The sequence below is a fragment of the Chamaea fasciata genome, unplaced genomic scaffold (genome assembly GCF_029207755.1).
Source record: "Chamaea fasciata isolate MVZ Bird 193981 ecotype frontalis unplaced genomic scaffold, bChaFas1.0.hap1 SCAF_41, whole genome shotgun sequence".
NCBI lineage: Eukaryota > Metazoa > Chordata > Aves > Passeriformes > Sylviidae > Chamaea > Chamaea fasciata.
The window spans coordinates 820916-844368 of record NW_027094126.1 but is presented as its reverse complement, the minus strand read 5'-3'; the positions used below and the strand labels follow the sequence as shown (position 1 = coordinate 844368).

At 68.5% G+C, this 23453-nt stretch overlaps 1 protein-coding gene across 2 annotated transcripts; it reads right to left on the bottom strand.

Annotated features, from left to right (window-relative positions):
* Positions 1–2389: 2389 nt before the first annotated feature.
* KIF5A (kinesin family member 5A) lies at positions 2390–23104 on the bottom strand. 2 transcript variants are annotated; one of them, XM_066207409.1, is made up of 29 exons: positions 22487–23100; positions 20257–20344; positions 19684–19757; positions 19496–19600; positions 19330–19378; positions 18785–18840; positions 18604–18691; positions 17801–17925; positions 16814–16918; positions 16065–16213; positions 15471–15619; positions 15049–15254; positions 14757–14825; positions 13886–14092; positions 11565–11711; positions 10407–10595; positions 9684–9801; positions 9246–9313; positions 8748–8857; positions 8092–8193; positions 7479–7539; positions 7322–7393; positions 6812–6916; positions 4641–4854; positions 4094–4202; positions 3389–3459; positions 3249–3276; positions 3088–3176; positions 2390–2798 (listed from the first exon to the last, which is right to left on the bottom strand). In XM_066207409.1, the coding sequence occupies exons 1-28, from the start codon at positions 22613–22615 to the stop codon at positions 3098–3100; spliced, it is 3072 nt and encodes a 1023-aa protein (XP_066063506.1). In that variant the 5' UTR covers positions 22616–23100; the 3' UTR covers positions 2390–2798; positions 3088–3097. The 2 variants fall into 2 exon arrangements, with proteins under 2 accessions (XP_066063506.1, XP_066063507.1); XM_066207410.1 differs by lacking the exons at positions 2390–2798; positions 3088–3176; positions 3249–3276; positions 3389–3459; positions 4094–4202 and having other exon boundaries at positions 4665–4835; positions 22487–23104.
* Positions 23105–23453: the final 349 nt, after the last annotated feature.

The window sequence follows — 23453 nt, the reverse complement described above, 5'->3', positions numbered from 1 at the left end:
GTGACCGCTCAGCGGGGGGGGGAAGGCTGGGGCTGCCTGTGACATCCGAGGGAGCAGTTCTGGTGTCCCCAGGACGGCTCTGGATGTGTCCCTGCACCCCAGGACACCTCTGGATGTGTCCCCGCCCTCCAGGACAGCTCTGGATGTGTCCCTGCGCTCCAGGACAGCTCTGGATGTGTCCCTGCACTCAGAGCAGCTCTGGATGTGTCCCTGCGCTCCAGGACAGCTCTGGATGTGTCCCTGCACTCAGGACAGCTCTGGATGTGTCCCTGCGCTCCGGGACAGCTCTGGATGTGTCCCTGCACTCAGGACAGCTCTGGATGTGTCCCTGCACTCAGAGCAGCTCTGGATGTGTCCCTGCACTCAGGACAGCTCTGGATGTGTCCCTGCACTCAGAGCAGCTCTGGATGTGTCCCTGCGCCCTGGGACAGCTCTGGATGTGTCCCTGCACTCAGGACAGCTCTGGATGTGTCCCTGCGCTCCGGGACAGCTCTGGATGTGTCCCTGCACTCAGAGCAGCTCTGGATGTGTCCCTGCCCTCCAGGACAGCTCTGGATGTGTCCCTGCACTCAGAGCAGCTCTGGATGTGTCCCTGCCCTCCAGGACAGCTCTGGATGTGTCCCCGCCCTCCAGGACAGCTCTGGATGTGTCCCTGCACCCCAGGACAGCTCTGGATGTGTCCCTGCACTCAGAGCAGCTCTGGATGTGTCCCTGCCCTCCAGGACAGCTCTGGATGTGTCCCTGCACTCAGGACAGCTCTGGATGTGTCCCTGCCCTCCAGGACAGCTCTGGATGTGTCCCTGCACTCAGGACAGCTCTGGATGTGTCCCTGCGCTCCAGGAAGGTGTCTGGCCCTGTCTCCCGCAGCATCTCCCGCAGAAATGTCTGACCGTGGGCCGGGTGGGTGGATCTTTCCTGGGGACGATCCCAGGGGCTGGTGGAGAACGGAACCAAGGCCAGGTGGGGCCAGGAGCAGCGGGGCTCCCCAGGGTGGGTGCTGGGGTGGCTGCTGCTTCACACCTTCATCGGTGACCTGGACGAGGGGTCGAGGCACCCCCAGGGACACGGAGCGGGGTGGGATGTGGATCTGCTGGAGGGATCAGGACACGCTGGATCCGCGGGCTGAGGATGGAGCCAGCAGGGCGAGGGTCACCCCGCAGGGCGAGGGACACCAAGGGCTGGGTCCTGCCCCTGGGTCACCACGTCCCCACGGAAAGCTCCAGGCTGGGGGAGGAAAGGCCAGAGAGCTGCTGGGGACGGGGCTGGATGAGCCTGGGCAAAGTCACCTGGGCTGGGTGGGGGCTGGCCGGCAGGACCAGGGCTGTGCCTGTCCCCCGAGCGGAGCACTGCTGAGGCTGCACCTCAACACTGCATCCCCTCGGCTCAGAGGACTTGGAGGAGCTGGTGGCCAGAGAAGGGAGCCAGGCTCAGGGGAGGTCTGGAAAACGTCCGATGTGGGAGCTTGTGGTGTTCAGTCTGGGGAGGAGGGGGCTCGAGGGGCCCCCATGGCTCCCCACTGTCCCTGACAGGGCGTGGCGCTGGGGTGGGGCTGGTCCCTCCGGCCCTGTCCCGAGGAAACTGCCTCGAACTGAGCCAGGGAGGGCACAATTGGAGATGGGAAATGTTTGACTGCTGGAGTGGTTGGGCACGGGAAGGGGCTGCCCGGGGAGGGGGGGTGTCCCCGGGGGGTCCAAGAGGTGTGACACCCAGGGACATGTGTGACACCTGCAGGGACACGTGTGACAGCTGCAGAAACAGGTGTGACACCTGCAAGGACAGGGGTGTGGGAAACCAAAAGGGAGCGTCTGATCCTCGTAGGGGACAGGTGTGACCCCACAGGGGACAGGTGTGACCCCACAGGGGACAGGTGTGGCCCGTATGGGGACATGTGATCCCATGTAGGACAGGGACCCCTGTGGGGGACTCGTGTGTGTCCCCTGTAGGGGACACCGGCAGTCCCTGCTGGGGACGTGGGAAACCGATAGGGGGCGCCCGATCCCCATAGGGACACGTGTGATCGCCACAGGGGACTCGTGTGACACCTGCAGGGAACAGGTGCGACTCCTGCAGGGGGGGGTGGGAAACCGATAGGGGGCGCCCCTTCCCTACAGACGCAGGTGTGACCGCTATGGGAAGAGGTGTGACCGCTATAGATATAGGTGTGACCGCTATGGGGACAGGTGTGACCCCACAGGGACAGGTGTGAGACCTACAGGTGGGGGTCCCACTCCCCCCTCCCCAGACCCCGTGTCCTTCCCGCTCCCCCGAATGCCTGGTGTCCCCCCCAAATGCCCGGTGTGATCCCGCTCCCCCAGCCCCGCGAGCCCCGCGAGCCCCCCGATCCCCCCGATCCCCCCCGATCCCCCCAGGCTCCTCTCAGCATCTCCAGCCTTTATTGAGCCTCCGGCTGCGCTGGGCGGGACATGCAGCGCTGGGGGGGGCGGGGGGGGCGCGGGGACCCCCCACGCCAGAACGGCCCGGACGGTCCCGTGGGGGGCGAGGGGGGGGCACAGCCGAGATGCCAAGCGAGGGGACCCGGGGGGTGCGCGGGGCGGGGGGGGGGGGCTGCCCCCCACTTGTGGGGCCGGGCCGGGGGGGCGACATTCTCCAGGTGCGCGTTAAGGCAGCTCGGGCGGCCCCCGGCGCCGCCCCCACACTGGCCGGGGCTCCCGGGATTGGGGCGTCCCGGGGGGGTCCCGGTGGGGCGGGGGGCGGCCCCCCCGGCACGGGCGAGCGTGGCACGAGCACAGGACACGGGTGACACCTGGACATGCGAGCGGAGCCGGGTCTGGCAGGACCTGGGGGGAGGACACGCGGGTTGGGGGGGGCTGGAGCCACCCCGGGCGTCCCCCAAGGATGGCGGGGACCCCCAGAGCCTGCAGGGCTCGGACGGGGGACCCTGGGGTTTGGGGGGGCGGGGGGGCTGGGAGTATTTGGGGACATCCAAGGGACAGCGAGGGCTGGGGGACACCCAAGGAATGGGGGGGACGTGGGGGATGTTGGGTTTGGGGTCACCCCAGGGACGATGGGGGTCCCTGAGGAAGGGGGGCCGGGGGTCCCCGGGGGTCTGCGAGGGGGGGCCCGTACCTGGGGGGCATTAACTGGCTGCCGTCTCCTGGCGCAGGGGGAAGAGCTTGGCCGCCTCCTCGGCCTCGCAGGCGCAGGACAGGTCACTCCTGGGGGGGCGCGGGGTGTCAGCCGGGCCCCCCAACAACCCGAGCCCCCCCCCGGCCGCCGCCCCCCCTCACCTGTTGTCGTTGATGTCTGTCACGTTCCCTGCGGGGAAGAGCAGCAGCTCCAGCGGCGGCGTTTGGAAACACCCCCCCCTCCTCCCACGACAGCGCCCCAAAACTGAGGGCACCCCCACGTCCCCAGGGCCCCCCCTCACCGTTATCCACGTTGAGCTGCTGGTAGGAGTCCGGGGGGCTGCTGGAGAGCGTGGGGGGGCCGCTGGCAAAGCTGGGGGGGGGGGGACACACAGGGACAGGGGGACAGAGACCTTGAGACCCCCTGGGCACTGCTGGCACGAAGGGGACCCCCCGTGCCCTTTCCCCTCCCCAGCCCCTCGGAAACCTGCGCCTGCCCCTCCCCCCCTTTCTCAAGGAATCCCCCCTGCCCCTGCACCCCCCGGACCCCACCTGCCCTCCCCCAGGACCCCCTGCGCCCCCCCGCCCTCCCTCCATCCCCCATGGTATGGGGACGGGTGTGACCCCACAGGGACAGGTGTAACCCTATAGGGACAGGTGTGACCCCACAGGGACAGGTGTGACCCTATAGGGACAGGTGGGATTACTATGGGGACGGGTGTGACCCCACAGGGACAGGTGTAACCCTATAGGGACAGGTGTGACCCCACAGGGACAGGTGTGACCCTATAGGGACAGGTGGGATTACTATGGGGACAGGTGTGACCCCACAGGGACAGGTGTGGGTCCCACTCCCCCCTCCCCAGATCCCGCTCCCCCGAATGCCTGGCGTCCCCCCCAAATGCCCCGTGTGACCCCGCTCCCCAAATGCGCCCCCCGCCCTCCCTGCGCCCCCCTGTGCCCCCTCCCCTCTCCCTTCATGACCCCCCGGCCCCGCCCGCACTCACAGGCCGTGGGGGCCGGGCAGGGGACCCCCCCCGGGGTACCCCTGGAACAGGCTGTTGGTGTAGCTCAGCCCGGTGGGCGACGGCACCTGCCCCGGCCGCACCGGCTTGGCTGGGGGGGCACGGGGGGTGAGGGGCGCTGGCTGGCACCCGGCACCCCCCGGGAGCCCCCCAGAGTCTGTGACACCCCCGGGGCCGGACCCTGGGCCCTGGCAGGGGGTGTCAGCCCCAGCACGCCCCGCGCAGCCCAGATGGGCACCCACCCTGCACCCCTGTACCTGTGCCCACCCTGTACCCCTGGACCTGTGCCCACCTTGTACCCCTGGACCTGTGCCCACCCTGCACCCCCGTACCTGTGCCCACCCTGCACCCCTGTACCTGTGCCCACTCTGCACCCCCGTACCTGTGCCCACTCTGCACCCCCGTACCTGTGCCCACCCTGCACCCCCGTACCTGTGCCCACCCTGCATCCCTGTACCTGTGCCCACCCTGCACCCCACACCCCCCCGCCCCCCGGTGCCCGCCGTGCCCCCCCGTGCCCCCCCGTTACCGATGTGGGCTCCGGGCCCCCGCCGCGCCCCCCGGGCCCGCACGGCCTCGCGGATCCGCTCCACCTCCTGCTGGTACCGGCGCTTGTCGAGCCGCGCCCCCTCCTTGGCCGCCCTCAGCGCCCCTTCCAGGGCCTGCACACGCCCAGCCGTAGCGCGCAGCCGCTTCTCCAGCTTCGGAAGCTCACAGCGCAGGTCTGCATTGTCACGGACCAGCTGTGCGACACGTCAGTACCGGCACCGGCCACCGGGACCCCCGCAGGGACCGCCCCCGGTACCTGCACCTGCCCCAGCGCCGCGCTCACCGGCACCTGCCCGGCCGCGCCCGGCCCGGGGCTCGCAGCGCACGGTGTGCACGGACCCGCTGTGCCGCACGGCAGTACCGGCACCGGGACCCACCGGGACCGGGACCCGCTCCACCATCGCCTGGCACCGACACCGGCACACACCCGCACTCACCCGCACACACCCGCACACACCGGCACACACCGGCACCCACCGGCACACACCCGAAAACCCCAGCACACACCCGCACCCACCGGAACCAAACGGCACACACCCGCACACCCCGGCACACACCCGCACCCACCGGCACACACCGGCACACCCCGGCACACACCCGCACACCCCGGCACACACCCGCACTCACCCGCACACCCCGGCACACACCTGCACACACCTGCACACACCGGCACACACCCGCACACACCGGCACACACCCGCACACACCCGCACACCCCGGCACACACCCGCACACACCGGCACACCCCCGCACACCCCGGCACACACCCGCACACACCCGCACACACCCGCACACACTCGCACACACCCGCACCCACCGGCACACACCCGCACACACCCGCACACACCCGCACACACCTGCACACAGCCGCACTCACCCGCACACACCGGCACACACCCGCACACTCGCACACACCCGCACTCACCCGCACACACCCGCACACACCCGCACTCACCCGCACACACCCGCACACACCGGCACACACCGGCACCCACCGGCACACACCCGAAAACCCCAGCACACACCCGCACCCACCGGAACCAAACGGCACACACCCGCACACCCCGGCACACACCCGCACCCACCGGCACACACCCGCACACCCCGGCACACACCCGCACACCCCGGCACACACCCGCACTCACCCGCACACCCCGGCACACACCTGCACACACCTGCACACACCGGCACACACCCGCACACACCGGCACACACCCGCACACACCCGCACACCCCGGCACACACCCGCACACACCGGCACACCCCCGCACACCCCGGCACACACCCGCACACACCCGCACACACTCGCACACACCCGCACCCACCGGCACACACCCGCACACACCCGCACACACCCGCACACACCTGCACACAGCCGCACTCACCCGCACACACCGGCACACACCCGCACACTCGCACACACCCGCACTCACCCGCACACACCCGCACACACCCGCACACACCCGCACACACCCGCACACACCCGCACACCCCGGCAATGACACCGGCCCCGGGCACCCACCGGCGCAGCCGCTGCAGCCCAGCCCCACCGCCCCGGGGATCTTCCAGCAGTGCCTCGGGGGGCTCCCAGAGCCCCCAGCCGTGTCTGGGGGGGTCCCGGTGCCCCCAGCGGTACTTGAGGGGGGTCCGGGCCCCCCCAGCAGTGCCCCCATGGCCATGCAGCAGTGGGGCTGTGCTGGGGGGCAGTGAGGGGGGCTAGGGGGGCGCAGGGAGTGAGGGAGGGGCTCCACAGCCGGGGGGGGCAAGCAGGAAGGTGCCGGTCAGAGCGGTGCCCCCCATCCCGCAAAACCGGGGGCTTCCAAGGGGACAGAGGAGACTCGGGGGCGTCTACTGCCCTCCCCGGGGGAGTGGGGGGGTTCCCCGCGTGGGTGCCGGGGGCGCTCGGTACCTTGGACACCCAGAGCTCCAGCTGGGGAGGAGGCAACGGGGGGCAACAGAGCCGGCGTCAGCGAGGGGCCCGGGGGTCACCCGGGATGGGGGCCGGGGGTCACCCGGGATGGGGGGCAGGAGGGAAAGGGGCGCTGGGGGGGAACGCCGCAGGGGGCAACAGGAAAGCGAGGGGAGGCTGCAGAACTGGAGGGGCCCTGGGGTGGGGAACCCCCTGTCCCCCCCCGTGCCCCCCCCGCGCACCTGTTTGTGAACCTTTGTAAGCTGCTCCAGGTTGTTCTCAAGAAAGGAAATCTTCTGCTTCTGGGAGTGGAGCCCCCCACTGTCTTCGGGTTCCAGCTCTGCGCTCTGCGGGCGCGGAGAGCCCGCCGGAATCAGATCCCCGCACTGGGAAACCCCTTCCCTTCCCTTCCCTTCCCTTCCCTTCCCTTCCCTTCCCTTCCCTTCCCTTCCCTTCCCTTCCCTTCCCTTCCCTTCCCTTCCCTTCCCTTCCCTTCCCTTCCCTTCCCTTCCCTTCCCTTCCCATCTCTGACCCCGCACTCTCCTCGTACCCCACTTTCAGTCCCCCCATTTGTCCCCTCCTTTACCCCCCTTATCCCCCTTGTCCCCTTCTTTCCCCCTTTTTCCCCCTTTTTCCCCTTTCCCCCTTTTTCCCTTTTTCCCTTTTCCCCCTTATCCCCCTTGTCCCCTTCTTTTCCCCTTTTCCCCCTTTCCCCCCTTTTTCCCCTTTTCCCCCTTTTTCCCCCGTCTCACTTTCTTGACTCGAGTCGTGACGTCTTGAACAAACAGCTTGCGCAAGTTGTGGAGGGTCTGGAGTTCACGGGCCTGGGGGGGGCAGGGGGTGAGGGGGTGCACGGGGACCCCCAGACCCCCCCATACTCCCCTGAGCCCCCCAGGCCCCCGCACCTACCACGGTCTCCTCCAGCCCCTTGAGGTCCTGCTTGGACTGTTCGTGGCGCTCGTAGAGGAGTCTGGGGGACAGGGACCCCAAAGTTAGGGGGGCTCAATCCAAGGGGGAACACCCCTGGATTTGGGGGGACAACCCAAGATTGGAGGGGGTCCATACAAGGAGGGGAGGGCATCCCGAAGGTGGGAGGGTCACTTCAAGCTTGAGGGGGGCACCCAGAAAACGGAGATGTCCTTCCAAAGTTAGGGGGGTCACCCCAAGGTTGGGGAGCACCCCAAAGTTCGGGGGGGTCACCCCAAGGTTCGGGAGCACCCCAAAGTTCGAGAGGGTCACTCCAAGGTTGGGGAGCACCCCAAAGTTGGGGGGGGGGTCCCTTGAAGGTTGGGACATGTCAGGGGGTCACGGGGGGCTCTGGGGGTCAGGTGTAGGGTCCCAAGGATGGGTGTGGGGGGCCCTGGGGTTTGGGGTTCCTGGCATGTCATCAGGGTGGTGGGGGATGGAGTTGGGGTCCTGCGGTGGATCCCTGCTGGGGTCTGGGAGTTGGGGTCCCCAGGGTTGGGTTGGGGTCCCGAGGGGAGCCCCAGAGGCCCCTGGGTCGGGGTCCTGGGGGTCTCACGTGAGCTCCTGCAGCCGCGCAGCCTTGGCCCGCTCCTCCGCCCGCAGCGCCTCGTGCTCCGCCCGCAGCCGCTCCAGCTCCAGCTCCAGCTTCTGGTTCTGGCTGTGACGGACACACGGACACGGGTTAGGCATGGACGGACACGACACGGGGACAGGGACGGATGGACCGACGGACACGGGAGCAGGGGATAGATGGGTGCGGGAAGGATGGATGGACAGGTCAGGGGGTCAGGGCTGGATGGAGGGGTGGACATTGGGATGGGGAGAACAGGGGGCCATGGATGGACAGACACGGGGTCAGGGGATGGACAGACTGATGGACGTGAGGTCAGGCGGGCTGAGGATGGATGGACAGCATTCAGGGGATGGAGGGATGGATGGATGGAGGGATGGAGGGATGGATGGATGGAGACAGATCCATGAGAGAATTGTCCTTGCCTGCCCCCACTGTCCATCCCTTCACAGATGAGTCAGGGAAGGGGCAGGGAGGGGCTGGGGACAGCCTGGACAGGGCTGAGGTCAGCGTCAGGGGCAGGGCCAGGTCCCGGCTGGGCCAGGGATGGGTGAGGGGTCAGGGCCAAGGTCAGGGTCAGGGTCTGGCCTGGGTTGGAGAGGTCAGGTTTTGGGTCAGGGCCGGGGTTGGGGGTCACTCACTCCCGCAGCTCATCGATGGTTTTCTGCCGCTCGTTGACCTCGTCCCGCAGCCGCGCCAGCTGCTTGTGCTGGGCCTCGCGCTGGCTCTCGAGCTGCAGCTCCAGCGCCGCCTGCGCCCGCGGGGGCCTCAGTGCGGGGCACCCCCGGGGACCCCAACATTTCCTGGGCACCTCACATCTCCCACCGCAGCACCCCCGGGGACCCCACACACCCCAACATCTCCTGGGAACCTCAGCACACCCACATTCCCAGCAAGTCCTTGGACCCGACATCTCCCAGGGACCCCCACACCCCTACACCCGGCCTCGGGGAGACCCCAACACCCCACAGACACCCAGCGTCACCCAGAACCCCCCAGCACCCCAGGGACCCTCACCCACCTCGAGCACACCTCACGCACCCTAAGAAGCCCCAGCTGCCCCCCACCCCCCCCAAATCCCCACACCCTTCAGGGACCTTGAACCCCCCAGGGTTGCTGCGCCCCCCTGCACCCCTCACCTTGACCTCGTCCGTGTCCTGGCTCTCATCCTGCTCCCGCTGCTTCCGAGCTGCCCCCTGTGCAGCCTCTGCAGGACCCAGCAGGACAGGGAGCCCTCAGCCCCCCGAGTCCCGCTGTGCACCCCCCAACCCCCTCCATGCCCCCCAACCACCCATACTCCACCCCAACCCCCTGAGCCCCCCCTCCCCCTGTGCCCCCATCTGCCTGAGCCCTCTGTACCACCCCATACTGCCCCAACCCCCGTGTCCCCCCGTGTCCCCCCATTCCCTTGAGCCCCCTGTGCCCCCAGCCCCCCCATAGTCCTCCCATGTCCCTGAGCCCCCACCCCCCCGCGCCCCCCACCCTGCTGCTGCAGCCGCGCCACGCTCCCCGACTCCCCCCGACTCCCCAGCCCCCCTCGCTCCCTGTCCCCCGCCCCGAGCCCCCCGCGCCCCCACCCTGCGCCTGCAGCCGCGCCAGCTCCTCCCCGAGCGCGTCGTGCGCCTCCTCCAGGTGCCGCTTGCGCAGCTCCAGACTCTGCGCGTACTCGGTCAGCGAGCGGATCTTGGCCTCGTGCTGCACCGGCACCGGCACCGGCCTCAGCCTCCGCCGGGGGGCACCGGCAGCCCCGGCACCCCCGGCAGCCCCCGGCATCCCCCGGCACCCATCCCGCACCATCCCCCCAACACCCGCGGGGGCTCCACCCTGGCAACCCCCAAGCCCAGGACCACCCCCGGGTACCCCCTGACACCCCCAGGGGCGCCCCCACTGGGACCCCCAGAGCCACCAAACCCCCACCACAGCGGAGTCAAACCCCCAGGTCACCAACCCCGGGGTCACCTGGCCCTTGAAGCCACCAAATTCTGGGCCCCCTGAAGCCTGGGGTCACCAAATGCAGGGCCACCAAATCCTCGGACCAATAAACTGCGGTGCCACCAAACGCAAGGCTAAGAATTCCCGGGTCACCAAACCCCAGGTGGACAAACCCCAGGGAAACCAAACCCTGGGGCCACAGAACCCCCAGGCCACCAAACTCTGGGGACACCAAACCCTTCAGCTGCCAAACCCTGGTGCCACCAAATCCCAGGGACGCAAAACTCTGGGACACCAAACCCCGGAGCTATTAACCCTTGTGCCGCCGAAGCACAGGGGGGACCTGCCCTGCCCCGCCCCCGGCGCACCTGGGAGATGAGGAGCTGGCAGGAGGACAGCTCGCGCCCTGTCACCTCCAGCTTGCGGTGACACTCCACCTGCAGGTTCTCCAGCTGCCGGCAGCGCTTCACCACCGACTTCACCTCGGACTTGATCTTGCTGATGTAGAGCCGGGCAACGGCGAACTCCTCCTCGATGGCGCCGCTCACCTCCACCGGCTGGGCGGGGCAGGGGGCACAGGGATAGCACGGCGTGGGTATGGCACGGCCCAGGTGTGTACAGCACACAGGTATGGCACGGCATGGCACAGGTGTGTACAGCACACAGGTATGGCACAGCATGGCATGGCACAGGTGTGTACCGCACAGAGGTACGGGGTGGTGTGGGCACAGCATGGCACTGCCAGCAGACAGGTGTGGCACAGCATGGCGGTGAATGGTGCAGGCATGGCACGGGCACACGGGGGTGGCACACGGGGGTGACCACACGGGGGGTGGCATGCCACGGGCACTGCGGGGGCGTGGGGGGCATGATGTGGGCGTGGCAGGGTCACTTCACACACCTGGGAGTGGTGTGGGCAGTGCAGGGGGGTGGCGTGGGCATGGTGCGGGCATGGTGCGGGCATGGTGCGGGCATGGTGCGGGCATGGCACGGGCGTGGTGTGGCACAGGCAGCGCAGCCTGACATGGGGTGGATGTGCCACTCACGAGGGTGTCGGTGGCACGGGCAGAACCAGGACATGGAATGGGCACAGGATGGAGATGAGATGAGCATGGGATGGACACAGAATGGGCACGGGACGGGCACGGGATGGACATAGGATGGGCACAGGATGGGCACGGGATGGACATGGGATGGACACGGGATGGGCACGGGATGGACACGGGATGGGCACGGGATGGACACGGGATGGGCACAGCACAGGAAGAGAACACAGCTGGTGTGACACGGCACGGCTCCGCTGTGGGCACTGCATGGCACGGGCACATCAGGCACAGCGTGTGGCACAGGCGTGGCAGGGACACCCCTACGTGGGGAGGGCACGGCAGGGACACGTCCCACACGGCACGGACCCCCCGCCCCGTGCCCCCCGTGCTCGCCGTGCCCCCTGTGCCCCCCGTTCCCTCCGTGCCCGCCGTGCCCGCCGTACCCCCCCGTGCCCGCCGTGCCCGCCGTGCCCCCCTCACCAGTTTGATGTCGCCGCTGCCCACCAGCGCGCTGAGCTCGCTGAGGTCCCGCAGGAGCCCGTTGAGCACCTCGGCGGCGCGGCGCCGCTGCTGCCCCCCGAGCTCCCGCGCCCGCGACAGCTCCGACTCCAGCGACAGAGTGGTGGCCTGCGACACCGACAGCGCCGGGCTGGCCGCGGGGACAGCGGCACCCGGCACCCCCCACCTGGGCCACCAGGGGACAGCGGCACCCGGCACCCCCCACCTGGGCCACCAGGGGACAGCGGCACCCGGCACCCCCCACCTGGGCACCCAGAACGTCCCGCAGAGCCGGGCACAGCAGCAGCTCCCGGGCACCTCCCACACCTGAGAACCCCAAAACTCCCAGACCCGCCCTGTGCCCCCCATTCCCCTGGCACCCCCCTGTCCCCTCACACCCAGCACACCCTGTCCCAGCTGCTCCTGCGTCCCCTATTTGGGCTCTAGTTTGGGGTTTAAGGGGCTCCCAAGTCTGAGGCTCCTGTTTTGGGGGTTCCCTGGCTCACAGCATCCCAGTTTGGGTTTGGGAGTCCCAGTTTGGGCCTGGGGGAGGGGGCTTTGGGACTTGCTGTGCCAGAGGGTGAGGGTCCCAGTGGGCTCCCGGTAGGTTTTCCAGCGAGGCTGAGGAGCCACTTTGGGGTTACCCGTGGAGTCTAGGAGGGATCCCAAGTGGGGATCCTGGTCAGACACCCATGGGGGCTCCCAGTGGGACTTTGCAGAGCCCTCAGCAGGAATCCCCACTGGATGGCCATGGGTGTCCCCAGTAGGATCCTGCTGGGAATCCCGGCTGCGTGCCCATGGGAGCTCCCAGTAGGTTTCCCAGTGGATTCACAGCTGATGATCCACTTTGGGGTTCCCAGTGGGGGAGTCTCAGCAGGGATCCCAGCTGAGTCCCCATGGAGGTTCCCACTAGGACCCCGCTGGGTTTCCTGTTGGGTTCCCAGCAGGACCCCACTGGAATTCCCAGCGCAGGGTCTCAGCAGATTTTCCAGTTGGATCCTGTTGGAAATCCCCACTGGGTTCCTGTAGGAATTCCCAGCACGATCCCATTGTGAGTCCCCGTGGGGCACCCATGGAGGTTCCCAGCAGGACCCTGCTGGGTTTTGACACGGTGTTTCCCTGTTGGGTTCCCAGTAGGACCCCACTGGGTTCCCAGTTGGATTTCCTGTTGAGTTTCCCATTGATTACCCCATTGGGTTTCCTGGTTGGTTTCCCTGTTGGGTTCCCATTGGTTCCCTGTTGATTTCCCCATTGGATGCCCAGTTGGGTTTCTAAGTTGATTTTCCTGCCAGTTTTCCCACTGCTTTCCCCACTGGGTTCCCTGTTGGGTTCCCCATTGATTCCCCATTGGTTCCCCACTGATATCCCCATTGATTCCCCCATTGGATACCCTACTGGGTTCCCAATTGATTTCTCCATTGATTTCCCCATGGATTCCCCCATTGGATACCCTATTGGGTTCCCTATTGATTTCCCCATTGATTTCCCAGCTAGTTACCCTGTTGGGTTTCCCATTGATTTCCCCATTGATTCCCCCACTGGTTACCCTGTTGGGTTTCCCATTGATTTCCCCATTGCTTTCCCCATTGATTTCTCCACTGATTAGATACCCTATTGGTTCCCCATTGATGTCCCATTGATTTCCCCATTGATTGGATACCCTATTGATTCCCCATTGATTTCCCCATTGGTTCCCCCATTGGTTCCCCATTGATTCCCCATTGATTCCCCATTGGTTCCCCATTGATTCCCCCATTGGATACCCTGTTGGGTTTCCCATTGCTTTCCCCATTGATTTCCCTATTGATTCCCCATTGATTTCCCCATTGGTTCCCCCACTGGTTACCCTGTTGGGTTTCCCATTGATTTCCCCATTGATTCCCCATTGATTCCCCATTGGTTCCCCATTGATTCCCCCACTGGATACCCTGTTGGGTTTCCCATTGCTATCCCCATTGTTTTCCCCATTGTTTTCCCCATTGATTTCCCCATTGCTTTCCCCATTGCTTTCCCCACTGATTTCCCCATTGATTCCCCATTGGTTCCCCATTGATTCCCCCATTGGATACCCTGTTGGGTTCCCCATTGCTTTCCCCATTGCTTTCCCATTGATTCCCCATTGATTCCCCCATTGGATACCCAGTTGGGTTCCCCATTGCTTTCCCCATTGATTTCCCCATTGATTCCCCATTGATTCCCCCATTGGATACCCTGTTGGGTTCCCCATTGTTTTCCCCACCGGGCTCCCAGCCCGGCCCCACGATCCCCCGTGGGTGTCCCGGCTGTCCTGGGCGTTTCCCCACCTCAGTGCGGGCCAGCTCGTCGGCCAGCCGGCGGTTGTGGCGCCCGGTGTCCTCGGCCTCCTGGGCCTTGCGGTCGTAGCTCCGCGCCAGCTCCTCCAGCGCCGCCAGCACCTCGGTGACCTCAGCCCGCGCCGCGCCGTGCTCGGCCCGCAGCGCCGCCAGCTCCCGGCGCGCCGCCTCGCCCCCGCCCCGCGCCGCCGCCAGCACCTGCGGGGCCACGGGGGGCACGGGGGTCACTCAGAGGGGTCATGGGGGGGCACACAGAGGGCACAGGGGTCAGGGGTCCTGGAGGCATGGGGGGCACCCAGAGGGATCCAGGAGTCAGAGTGGGGCACCCAGAGGAGTCCTGGGGTCATGAGGGGCACCCACAGGGGTGCAGGGGTTAGTGGGGTGCACAGAGGGGCATGGGGGACACACAGAGGAGCACAGGGGTCACAGTGGGACACCCAGAGGGGTCCCAGGTGTCACGGTGGGCATCCCCAGGAATCAGAGTAGGGGTCCAGGGGTCATGGGGGGCGTCCCACAGGGGTCCCAGAGGTCGAGGGGGAGGCTCAGGTTGCGAGGTCCTGGGGGGTCCCGGGGGCCAGTCCCAAAGTGGTTCTGGCAGAGTCAGCCACAGGTCACAACTGGGGGTCCCAGAAGGGTCCTAGAGGGTCCCCAGGCTGGAGTCCCAAAGGAGACCTGGGGGGGTTCCAGTGAGGCCACATTGGGGTCCCAGGGGACAGAGTTTGGACGGTCCCAGGCACTCCAGGTGAAGGGGTCCAGGGGCTCTGGGTTGGGGTCCCAGAGGGGTCCAGGTGGGTTCTCGGGGGAGTGCAGGGGGGTCAGTCAGACAGAGGGGGTGTCACAGGGTGGGGGGCAGGACCCTCACCTCCTCCTGGTCCAGCATCTGCTGCTTGAGCTTCTCCATGATCTGGCTCTGCTGGTTGATCTCGTCATCCTGGGGGGCACAGAAGGGTCCGCAGTGGTCACCCCGGGGGCTGGGGGGGAGGGCGGGCAGGGGGTCCAGGGGGGGCTGCCAGGGGGTCCCAGCAGTCCTGGGCTGCTGGGCAGGCTGGGAGGTCCCCAGGTGTCCTGGGGAGCTCAGGGGTGCTGGGGGGTCCCTGGCAGGTCCGGGGGGGGTGGGGGGGCTCGGGGCTCCCCACCTGGCCAGGGGTCCCCACCTTGTCATCCAGCTGCTTGTAGAGTTTGCGGATCTCCTCCTCGTACTTGTGGCGCTCCTCGTCCGAGATGTGGATGACGATGGAGGAGCTGTTGTCGTTCAGGGGGGGCTCCTCGGGGGCCCCCCCTTGGCCCTCCCCGGGCCCCTCGCCCGGCCCCGTCTCGGCCTCGGCCTCGTTCAGCTGCTCCGTCTCGGGCACGGCCTCCCCTGGGGGGGGACACGGCCTCAGTGACCCCGTCGCGGGCTTTGGGGGGTCCCCCCGGATCTCGGGGTGCCCCCCCAGATGTGGGGGTGCCCTCGCTGCCCTGCCAGCGGCTCAGCTCAGCCTCCCCTGGGGAAGGACATGGCCTCGGGGTCTCCGCTGGGGGCTGGGGGCAGTTGGGGTGGGATGGGGTCCCCTCCCGGTCCCGGGGTGCCCCTCACCGCTCCGCCAGCGGCTCAGCTCGGCCTCCAGCCGCGCCAGCGTTTCCCTCAGGGCTTTGTTCTTCTCCTTCTCCTTCTCAAACTTCTTCTTCCACTGCTCGGCCGTGAGCTCCAGGTTCACCGACGCCGTGTTCTTGATGGTCTTGGCCCTGGGAGGGGGGCACCCCAAAACTGGCACCCCCTCGCCGGGCCACCGCGGCCACTCCGGGGGTCACCTGCCCTCCCCTCCCACATCTGGGGACCCCAGCGCGGCCCCCGTGGGGGGCACCGGGGGTGCCCTGGCTGCTGTTGGGGGGCGGCCGGGACACACGGCGGGCGCTCTTGGGGTGCCGTGGGGGAAGTTGGGGTACGACAGGCGCTGCTGGGGGGGGCAGCTGGGCTGGAACGGCTCCGTGGGCGCAGTGGGGGGGTCGCGGGGGTACTCGAGGTGCCCTTGGGATGGAGTTGGGGGGTGGGCAATGCATCCATGGGGGCACAGCAGATGGGAGGGGGAGGGGCTGCACTGAGCCCTCTCCCAGCCCCCACCCCTGCCCGGACATGAGTGTGGGGGCTCAGGGGGGCGCAGGGAGGTGCAGGGCCCCCCCCAGCCCCCACCTCTGCCCGAACATGAGCGTGGATTTGGTCTCGGCGTCGTTGTAGCTGGACGGGGAGCAGCAGATGAACATGGTGGTGCGGCAGTTCCCGCCCAGCGAGTCCTGCAGGATCCGCGTCATCTTGCTGTCGCGATAGGGCACGTACGCCTTCTGCGGGGGGAGGGGCGGCCTCAGCGGGGGGACCCCCAGGGCACCCCAGGGGGAGGGGGACACGTGGGAACACACCCGGGGGGCAGAGGGCTGGGGGTGGGGACACACGGGGGGCAGGGCGCTGGGGACACGTGGGGACACACGCAGGGGGCTGGGGTTGGGGACACACACGGGGGGCAGGGGGCTGGGGACACGTGGGGACACACACAGGGGGCAGGGGGCTGGGGACACGTGGGGACACACGCGGGGGGCAGGGGGCTGGGGACACGTGGGGACACACACAGGGGGCAGGGGGCTGGGGACACGTGGGGACACACGCGGGGGGCAGGGGGCTGGGGTTGGGGACACACAGAGCCACACGGGGGGTCAGGGGTGTCCCCTTGGCGGCACGGCGTGGGCAGGGGGCTCAGCAGGGTGGGAGACGTGGCGGCGGGGGGGGGTGCTCAGGGCCCAGGACCCCCGGGGGGGACACTGAGGGGGCTCAGCAGGAGCGTCCCTTCCCCCGGACCCTGGGGGACATGGGAGAAAGAGGGAAGGGCTGGACGAGGCACGCAGGAGCCCCGGAATGGGGGACACCCGGGGGGGCTCCGGGGGTCTCACCGTGCCCTCGGCCAGTGCCGAGATGACGTTGCCCAGCGCCGACAGCGACTTGTTGATGTTTTTGGCCTCGTCCAAAACGGCTCCCTCAGCCCCCGTCTTGCTCACCTGGGAGGAGGGCGGCGGCTCAGGGACCCCCCGTGTGCTCCCCTACCCCAGGGACCCCTCCCAGGGGTGGTCCCAGTCCCAGACCAGGCAGGAGACCCCGGAGATCTCCACCCCAGCCTGATGACCCCCAATCCCCAACGGCCCCAAAAACCCCAAAACTCCCCCCCAGGACCCCCCACCCTGCCAGTGTCCCACAAAGCACCGATGACCGCCCAAAACCCCCCAAACTGCCCCAGGCTCCCACCCTCCAATGCCCCCCAAAACCCCAATATCCCCCAAACTCCACGGACTCCCCCCAAAGGCCCCGACCCTGCCAGTGCCCCCCAAACCTCCTGAACGCCACCAGGTCCCGCTCCTCCAGGGGGGACACCCCCCCCAGCCCATCTCCCCTGCCCCACATGTCCCCTGTGTCCCCCATCTCTCACATGTCCCCTGTGTCCCCCATGTCCCCCCGTGTCTCCCGTGTCCCCTGTGTCCCCCGTGTCCCCCGTGTCCCCTCATGTCCCTCAGTGGTGACAGCCATGCCCAGCTGGATGTCCCAGCTCCACCCCACGTCCCCCCGTGTCCCCCCCCCCGTGTCCCCGTGTCCCTCACTGGTGACAGCCACTGGCTGTCTGGAGTGCAGACCCCTGGCTCTGCACTCCCACAGCTCCGAGGTCCCCCCACCTTTGGGGTCTCCTCACCTTTGGGGTCCCCTACCTTTGGGCCCCCCCACCTTTGGGGCCCCCCACCTTTGGGCCCCCCCCACCTTTGGGGTCCCCCCACCTTTGGGGTCTCCTCACCTTTGGGGTCCCCTACCTTTGGGCCCCCCCACCTTTGGGGTCTCCCCACCTTTGGGCCCCCCCCACCTTTGGGGTCCCCCCACCTTTGGGGTCCCCCCACCTTCTCGCTGCCCGCCAGGTCCACCAGGTAGAGTTTCCCGCTGAGCTTCTGCTCCGTCTCCACGTTCTCCTGCTTGATGTGGATGAGGAAGATGCTGTGGCTGCGGGAGCTGTGCTCGTTCATGTCTGCGGGCACGGGCACACGTTGGGGGCACCCCGGAGCGGCCAACGCCGCCGCCGTGCCCCCGCTGCACCCCGAAACGGCTCACGGAGCCCACGGGGCCCCCAAGAGTGCTCCAGGACATTCCCCCAGGACCCTGAGTCAGCCCAGTGGGTCCTACAGCGCCCCAGGGACCCCCATAACTGCCACGCGGTGCCCCACGGCACCCCAGAACCCTCTGGCACCCCGGGGACCCCCAGCAACCTGTCCCCAAGCCCCATCACCCCCCCAGCCCCTCACGTCCCCTCGTGTCCCCCACTGGTGACAGCCGCGCACCAGCTGGATGTCCCAGCTGCACCCTCCGTGTCCCCCGTGTCCCCTGTGTCCCCCATGTCCCCCATGTCCACCCATGTCCCCTGTGTCCCTCATCTCCCACATGTCCCCCTGTGTCCCCCATGTCCCCCCGTGTCCCCCATGTCCCCCTGTGTCCCCCGTCTCCCCCGTGTCCCCTCGTGTCCCCTGTGTCCCGTGTCCCCCATCTCCCACATGTCCCCCGTGTCCCCCATGTCCCCCCGTGTCTCCCGTGTCTCCCGTGTCCCCCGTTTCCCCTCATGTCCCTCAGTGGTGACAGCCATGCCCAGCTGGATGTCCCAGCTCCACCCCACGTCCCCCCGTGTCCCCCCCCGTGTCCCCGTGTCCCTCACTGGTGACAGCCACGTGCCGGTTGGATTTCCCCTCGTCGATGACATCCAGGATCTCCTCGGGGCTGGACACGAAGCGCTCGGTGCAGCCCTGGGGGGGAAACGGCCACGGGGGGCTCAGGGGGAACCCGAGCCCGCCCCCCACCCAGGGGTGCTCCCCCCGGGACCCTCCCCTGCCCCTCACCTTGACATAGGGGACACGGTTCTTGTCCTCGTGCACCGACAGGTTGGTCTTGGTCACTGTGGGGGACAGGAGGGGAGGGCTGTGGCCTCCCAAAGTGCCCGAGGAGCGCCCAGCGCCTCCCAGTAACCACCCAGTGCCCCCCAGCAACCACCCAGTGCCCCCCAGTAACCACCCAGTGCTTCCCAGTAAACACCCAGTGCCCCCCAGTAACCACCCAGTGCCCCCCAGTAACCACCCAGTGCTTCCCAGTAAACACCCAGTGCCCCCCAGTAACCACCCAGTGCCCCCCAGTAACCACCCAGTAGCTCCCAGGACCCGCCCAGTGCTCCTCAGTTTGCCCCCAGGAGCTCCCCAGTGCTCCGCAGTGACCCCCAGTGCTCCCCCGTGCTCCCCAGTGCTCCCCAGTGACCCCCCGCGCTCCCCAGTGACCCCCCGTGCTCCCCAGTGCTCCCCAGTGCTTCCCAGTGACCCCCCAGTGCTCCCCAGTGCTCCCCAGTGTCCCCCTCCCAGTCCCCACCCGTATCCCCCTGTGCCTCCCCACTCACTGTCCAGCAGGTCCCGGATCTTGTCCAGGTAAATTTCAAAGTAAGACACCTGTGGGGAGAGGGTGGGGGGTGCCGGGGGGGGGGGGGGGGGGTCGGGTGTCAGCCCAGGCCCCCCCAGTGCTCCCCTCGAGCTCCTCCCAGTGCTCCCAGTGCTCCCAGTGCCCACCTTGATGTGGAACTCCAGGTTCTCGTCCATGGAGTAGATGTGGTTGAAGATGTCGCGGGCGATGCGGGGGATGATGCCCATCTGCTGGGGGTCGTGCAGCTTCCCCTGCGGGGTGGGGGGCAGTGAACACCCAGGGCGCCCCCATTCCCCCCCCCAGGTCCCCTAAAGCCCCCCCGGTGCCCCCTCACCTCCATGGTGTGGGTCTTGCCCGACGACGTCTGCCCGTAGGCGAAGATGGTCCCGTTGTACCCGGCCAGCACATCTGGGGGGAGGGAGATGGGTATGGGCCCCCCCGGGACCCCCAAACACCCCCCAGGGGCATCACAGAGCGCCCCAAACCCCGAGCCACCCCTCTGGGGGTTCCTGACCCTCCCAGGTACGGGAGAGCACCTCCGAGCCCCTCCGGGGTGCCTGAGGCCCCCAGGACACCCCGAAGGAGCTCGCGGACACCCCAAACCCCGGGGACAGCGGCGACCCTCCAAAGGACACCCCAGAGCCCCGTGGGGCCAGCGAGCCCCCGCAAAGTCCTGCAGAGCCCCCAAGGCCTTCTGGACACCCCCATGCCCCCCCGGCCAGCGCTGTCTGGTGTCCCCAGGGTGTCCCCGGGCTGTCCCCAGGGTGTCCCCGGGCTGTCCCCGGGCTGTCCCCGGGCTGTCCCCAGAGTGTCCCCGGGCTCTCCCCAGGCTGTCCCCGGGCTGTTCCCAGGCTGTCCCCAGGCTGTCCCCAGGCTGTCCCCGGGCTGTCCCCGCGGCGTCCCTCACCTTTGACGATCTGCATGGCACAGGCGTGGTACACCTGCTCCTGCGTGGTGTTCGGGGGGAACACGCGGTCGAAGACATAGGGTTTGCCCTGGGGGGACACAAGGGGACACACACGGGGGTCACTGGCCAGGGAGACCCCCCCAAGGTCCTGGGGGGCTGTGACAGGCTCGGGACTCCGCTGGCAGGGTCCCGTCGGGTCCGGTGGGTCCCGGTAAGGGCGGTGGGGAGTTGTAGGGCGGCTCACGCTCTGTGTCCCTTGTACCCACCCTGAACCCCACTCACACCCCCCGTCCATGGACTCAGCCCCCACACACCCCAGGCCCCCCGATATCCACACAGACCCCACTCTCCACAGCCCCCCCACAGCCCCCCAGAACTCTCCAAACTTCCCCGTGGATCCCCATGGATCCCCAGAGAGCCCTGAGCACCCCACAGCCCCACGAGCCCCCAAGGGCCCCTCAGCCTCCTCAGAGACCCTCCAGCCCACCATGCACCACCACAGAACACTCAGCTCCCCCAAAGATCCCCACAGACCCCTCAGCCTTCATTTAGAACAACCATAGCCTCCCCAGCCCTCCATAGACCCCCACAGACCCCCCAGGCACCTCAGCCACCCTACAGACCCCCACAGACCCCCTAGCCTCCCCCAGAGCCCCACAGACCCCTTACCTGCCCCACAGACCCCCCCAGCCTCCTGTGGGCTCTCAGAACCCCCCTAAAACCCGTGATTGATAAGACCCGTCATCTCCCTACAGACCCCTGTGGACCCCCCTACACCCCCCCAGACCTCCCAGTCCCCGTGTGGACCCCACAAAGCACAGATATGGGGGGGTCTGACCCCCACAGATCCCTCGGCCTTTCCCCCCCGCCAGACCTCATCCATCCCCACAGAGCCCCCAACCTCCTGCAGCCCCCCACAGACCCCCATAGATTCCCAAGGACACCCCCCACCCAGGTCCCCCATAGACAGTCAGACACCCCCAGAGCCCCCTACACGCCCAGAGACCCTCAGAGACTCCCCCAGCCCCTCCGTGCACCCCCAACCCCGCCGGGAGCTGTCCAGGCCCCGGTGCTGAGCCGGGACACGGGGACACACGGGCGGGGGGACACACGGGCGGGGGGACACACGGACACGGGGACACACAGGCTCGGGGACACGGGGACAGCCGGGGACAACAGCCCGCGCCCCCGCTCTCCCCGGCCCCCGCCCCCAGCGCCCCGCAGCCGCCGCAGCCCCGCGGCCCCGCCCGCCGCCGGTCACGCAACCCGTGCGCTCCCCCCGCACCCTCATCCCACCCTGGCGGCCCCCGCATCGCCGCCATCCCAGCGCCCCCCAGCCCCAACCCGCACCCCCAACCCGCAACGCCCCCCCTGCAACTCCCCCCGCACCCGCAGCCCTCCTTCCCCCCGCATTGCGCCGGCACAGCCGCACCGCCACAGCTCCCGGGCAGAGGACCCCCGGATCCACGGACGCCCCCAGCATCCACGGACCCCCCCACCAGGCATCCATGGACCCTCCCCCACACCCACGGAACCCCCATTCATGGACCCCCCATTTCACAGATCCCCCCCCGCATCCACGGAACCCCGCAGCATCTACCGACGCCCCCATCCAGGGACCCCCCCCCACATCCACGAACCCTCGCCATCCATACCCCCCCCCATCCACAGACCCCCCCTCCATCCACGGACTCCCCCGGACCCCCGGACTCCCCCCGCACCACACCCCGTTGTCCCCCCCCCCCCCGACAGCCGCACGGCCAAGGGGGGGGCGCTATTGAGGGGTGATATTTTGGGGGTCTCAGCCGTCCCCCGGATGAACCCCATAACAAAGGGCAGGGCCGCAGCGCGAGGGGGAGGGGGGCGATCTGCGGCACCCCCCCTCCCCCCCGCCGCAGCTTTGGGGGCCGATCGTGCCCCCCCCGGGGGTCAGGGCGTTTCCGCTCATTGTAAACACACACCCCCCCCACTCCGGCACTGGGCAAACTGGGAGTGCCGGCAGCCTCGGAAATGGGGGGGGAGGAGGATGGGGGGGGGCATGGGGAGAGTCCCGGGGGGCAGCGGCCACACCCAGCACCTCTTCCCCCCCCCCCCCCCCCCCCCCAAAAAAAAAGGTTCTGTCCCCCAAGTGACAGCGCCTCCGCTCCGGACAGCTACCCCCCAACCCGGGGATCCCGGACACCCCCCCGGCCGCATCTCGGGGGTCCCCGCGCCCCCCGCGCTGACTCACCCCGACCACGACGCTGTCGTCCCCCTGGAACACGGGCAGGAACTTGTCCCCCCGCAGGATCTCGGCCTGGTTGAGGGGCCGGAACCGGCACAGGACCTTGATGCTGCACTCGGAGCTGGGCTCGGCCATGGCGGGGCTCGGGGGGCGTCGAGACGGGGGGGGCCAAGGGGGCGGCTGGTGCCGGGGGGCGGGGATGTCACCCGGGGTGCTGCTCACAGCCTAAGGGTCAGGCGGCACCGGGGTGCGGGTCGGTACCGAGCGGGGATGCCGAGCGGTACCCGAGGGCGCAGGGTGCTGCTCAGGGATGCAGGATGCTGCTCAGGGATGCAGGATGCCGCCCGGGTGGTACCCAGGGATGCAGGATGCTGCTCAGGGATGCCGGGCGGTACCCAAGGAGTCGGGATGCTGCCCGGGATGCAGGATGCTGCTGAGCACTGCGGGGTGGTGCCCGGCGATGCAGGATGCTGCCCGCGCTGCGGGACGCAGGATGCTGCTCAGGGATGCAGGTTGCGGGCTGCAGGATGCGGGAGGCGGCGCCGGGCGGGGCTGACGCTCCGCAGCTGCCGCTGTCGCCGCTCCTGTGACCGCTGCTGTCGCCACTGCAGCCCCGGGACCGGCGGGTGGGGGGGCGGCCCCCCCCGCGCCCCCTCCCCCGCCTTAAGGTGGAGCCGCCCGCGGCTCTTAAGGTGGACGGAACTGGAGGGGGGGGACGCAGCTGGGAACGGACCCCCCCAAAGTGCTGATTCACGGCCGGGGGAGCAGGACGGGGTGGGAGGACGGGACCCTGGCGCGGCTGGGGAGGGGGTCGGCGCAGGGCCAGCCTCCTCCTGGCCTCCCTGCTCAGTTTACACCCCCCCCGCGGGAAGGCAGAGGCCCTGACTCATCACCCCCCCCCTTCCCCCCGGCACACTGGGGACTCTGCCCGGCCCGGAGGTCCCCCACCCCTCCGTGTGACTCCCTAAACACG

Coding starts and splice junctions, on each gene's coding strand:
- KIF5A (XM_066207409.1), bottom strand. CDS start 22,615: ATGGCCGAGCCCAGCTCCGAGTGCAGCATCAAGGTCCTGTGCCGGTTC. Junction 18,841..19,329: donor GATCCGGGACCTGCTGGACA/GTGAGTGGGGAG, acceptor TGTCCCCCACAG/TGACCAAGACCAACCTGTCG. Junction 7,540..8,091: donor GCGCGGCTGCAGGAGCTCAC/GTGAGACCCCCA, acceptor CCTGTCCCCCAG/ACTCCTCTACGAGCGCCACG.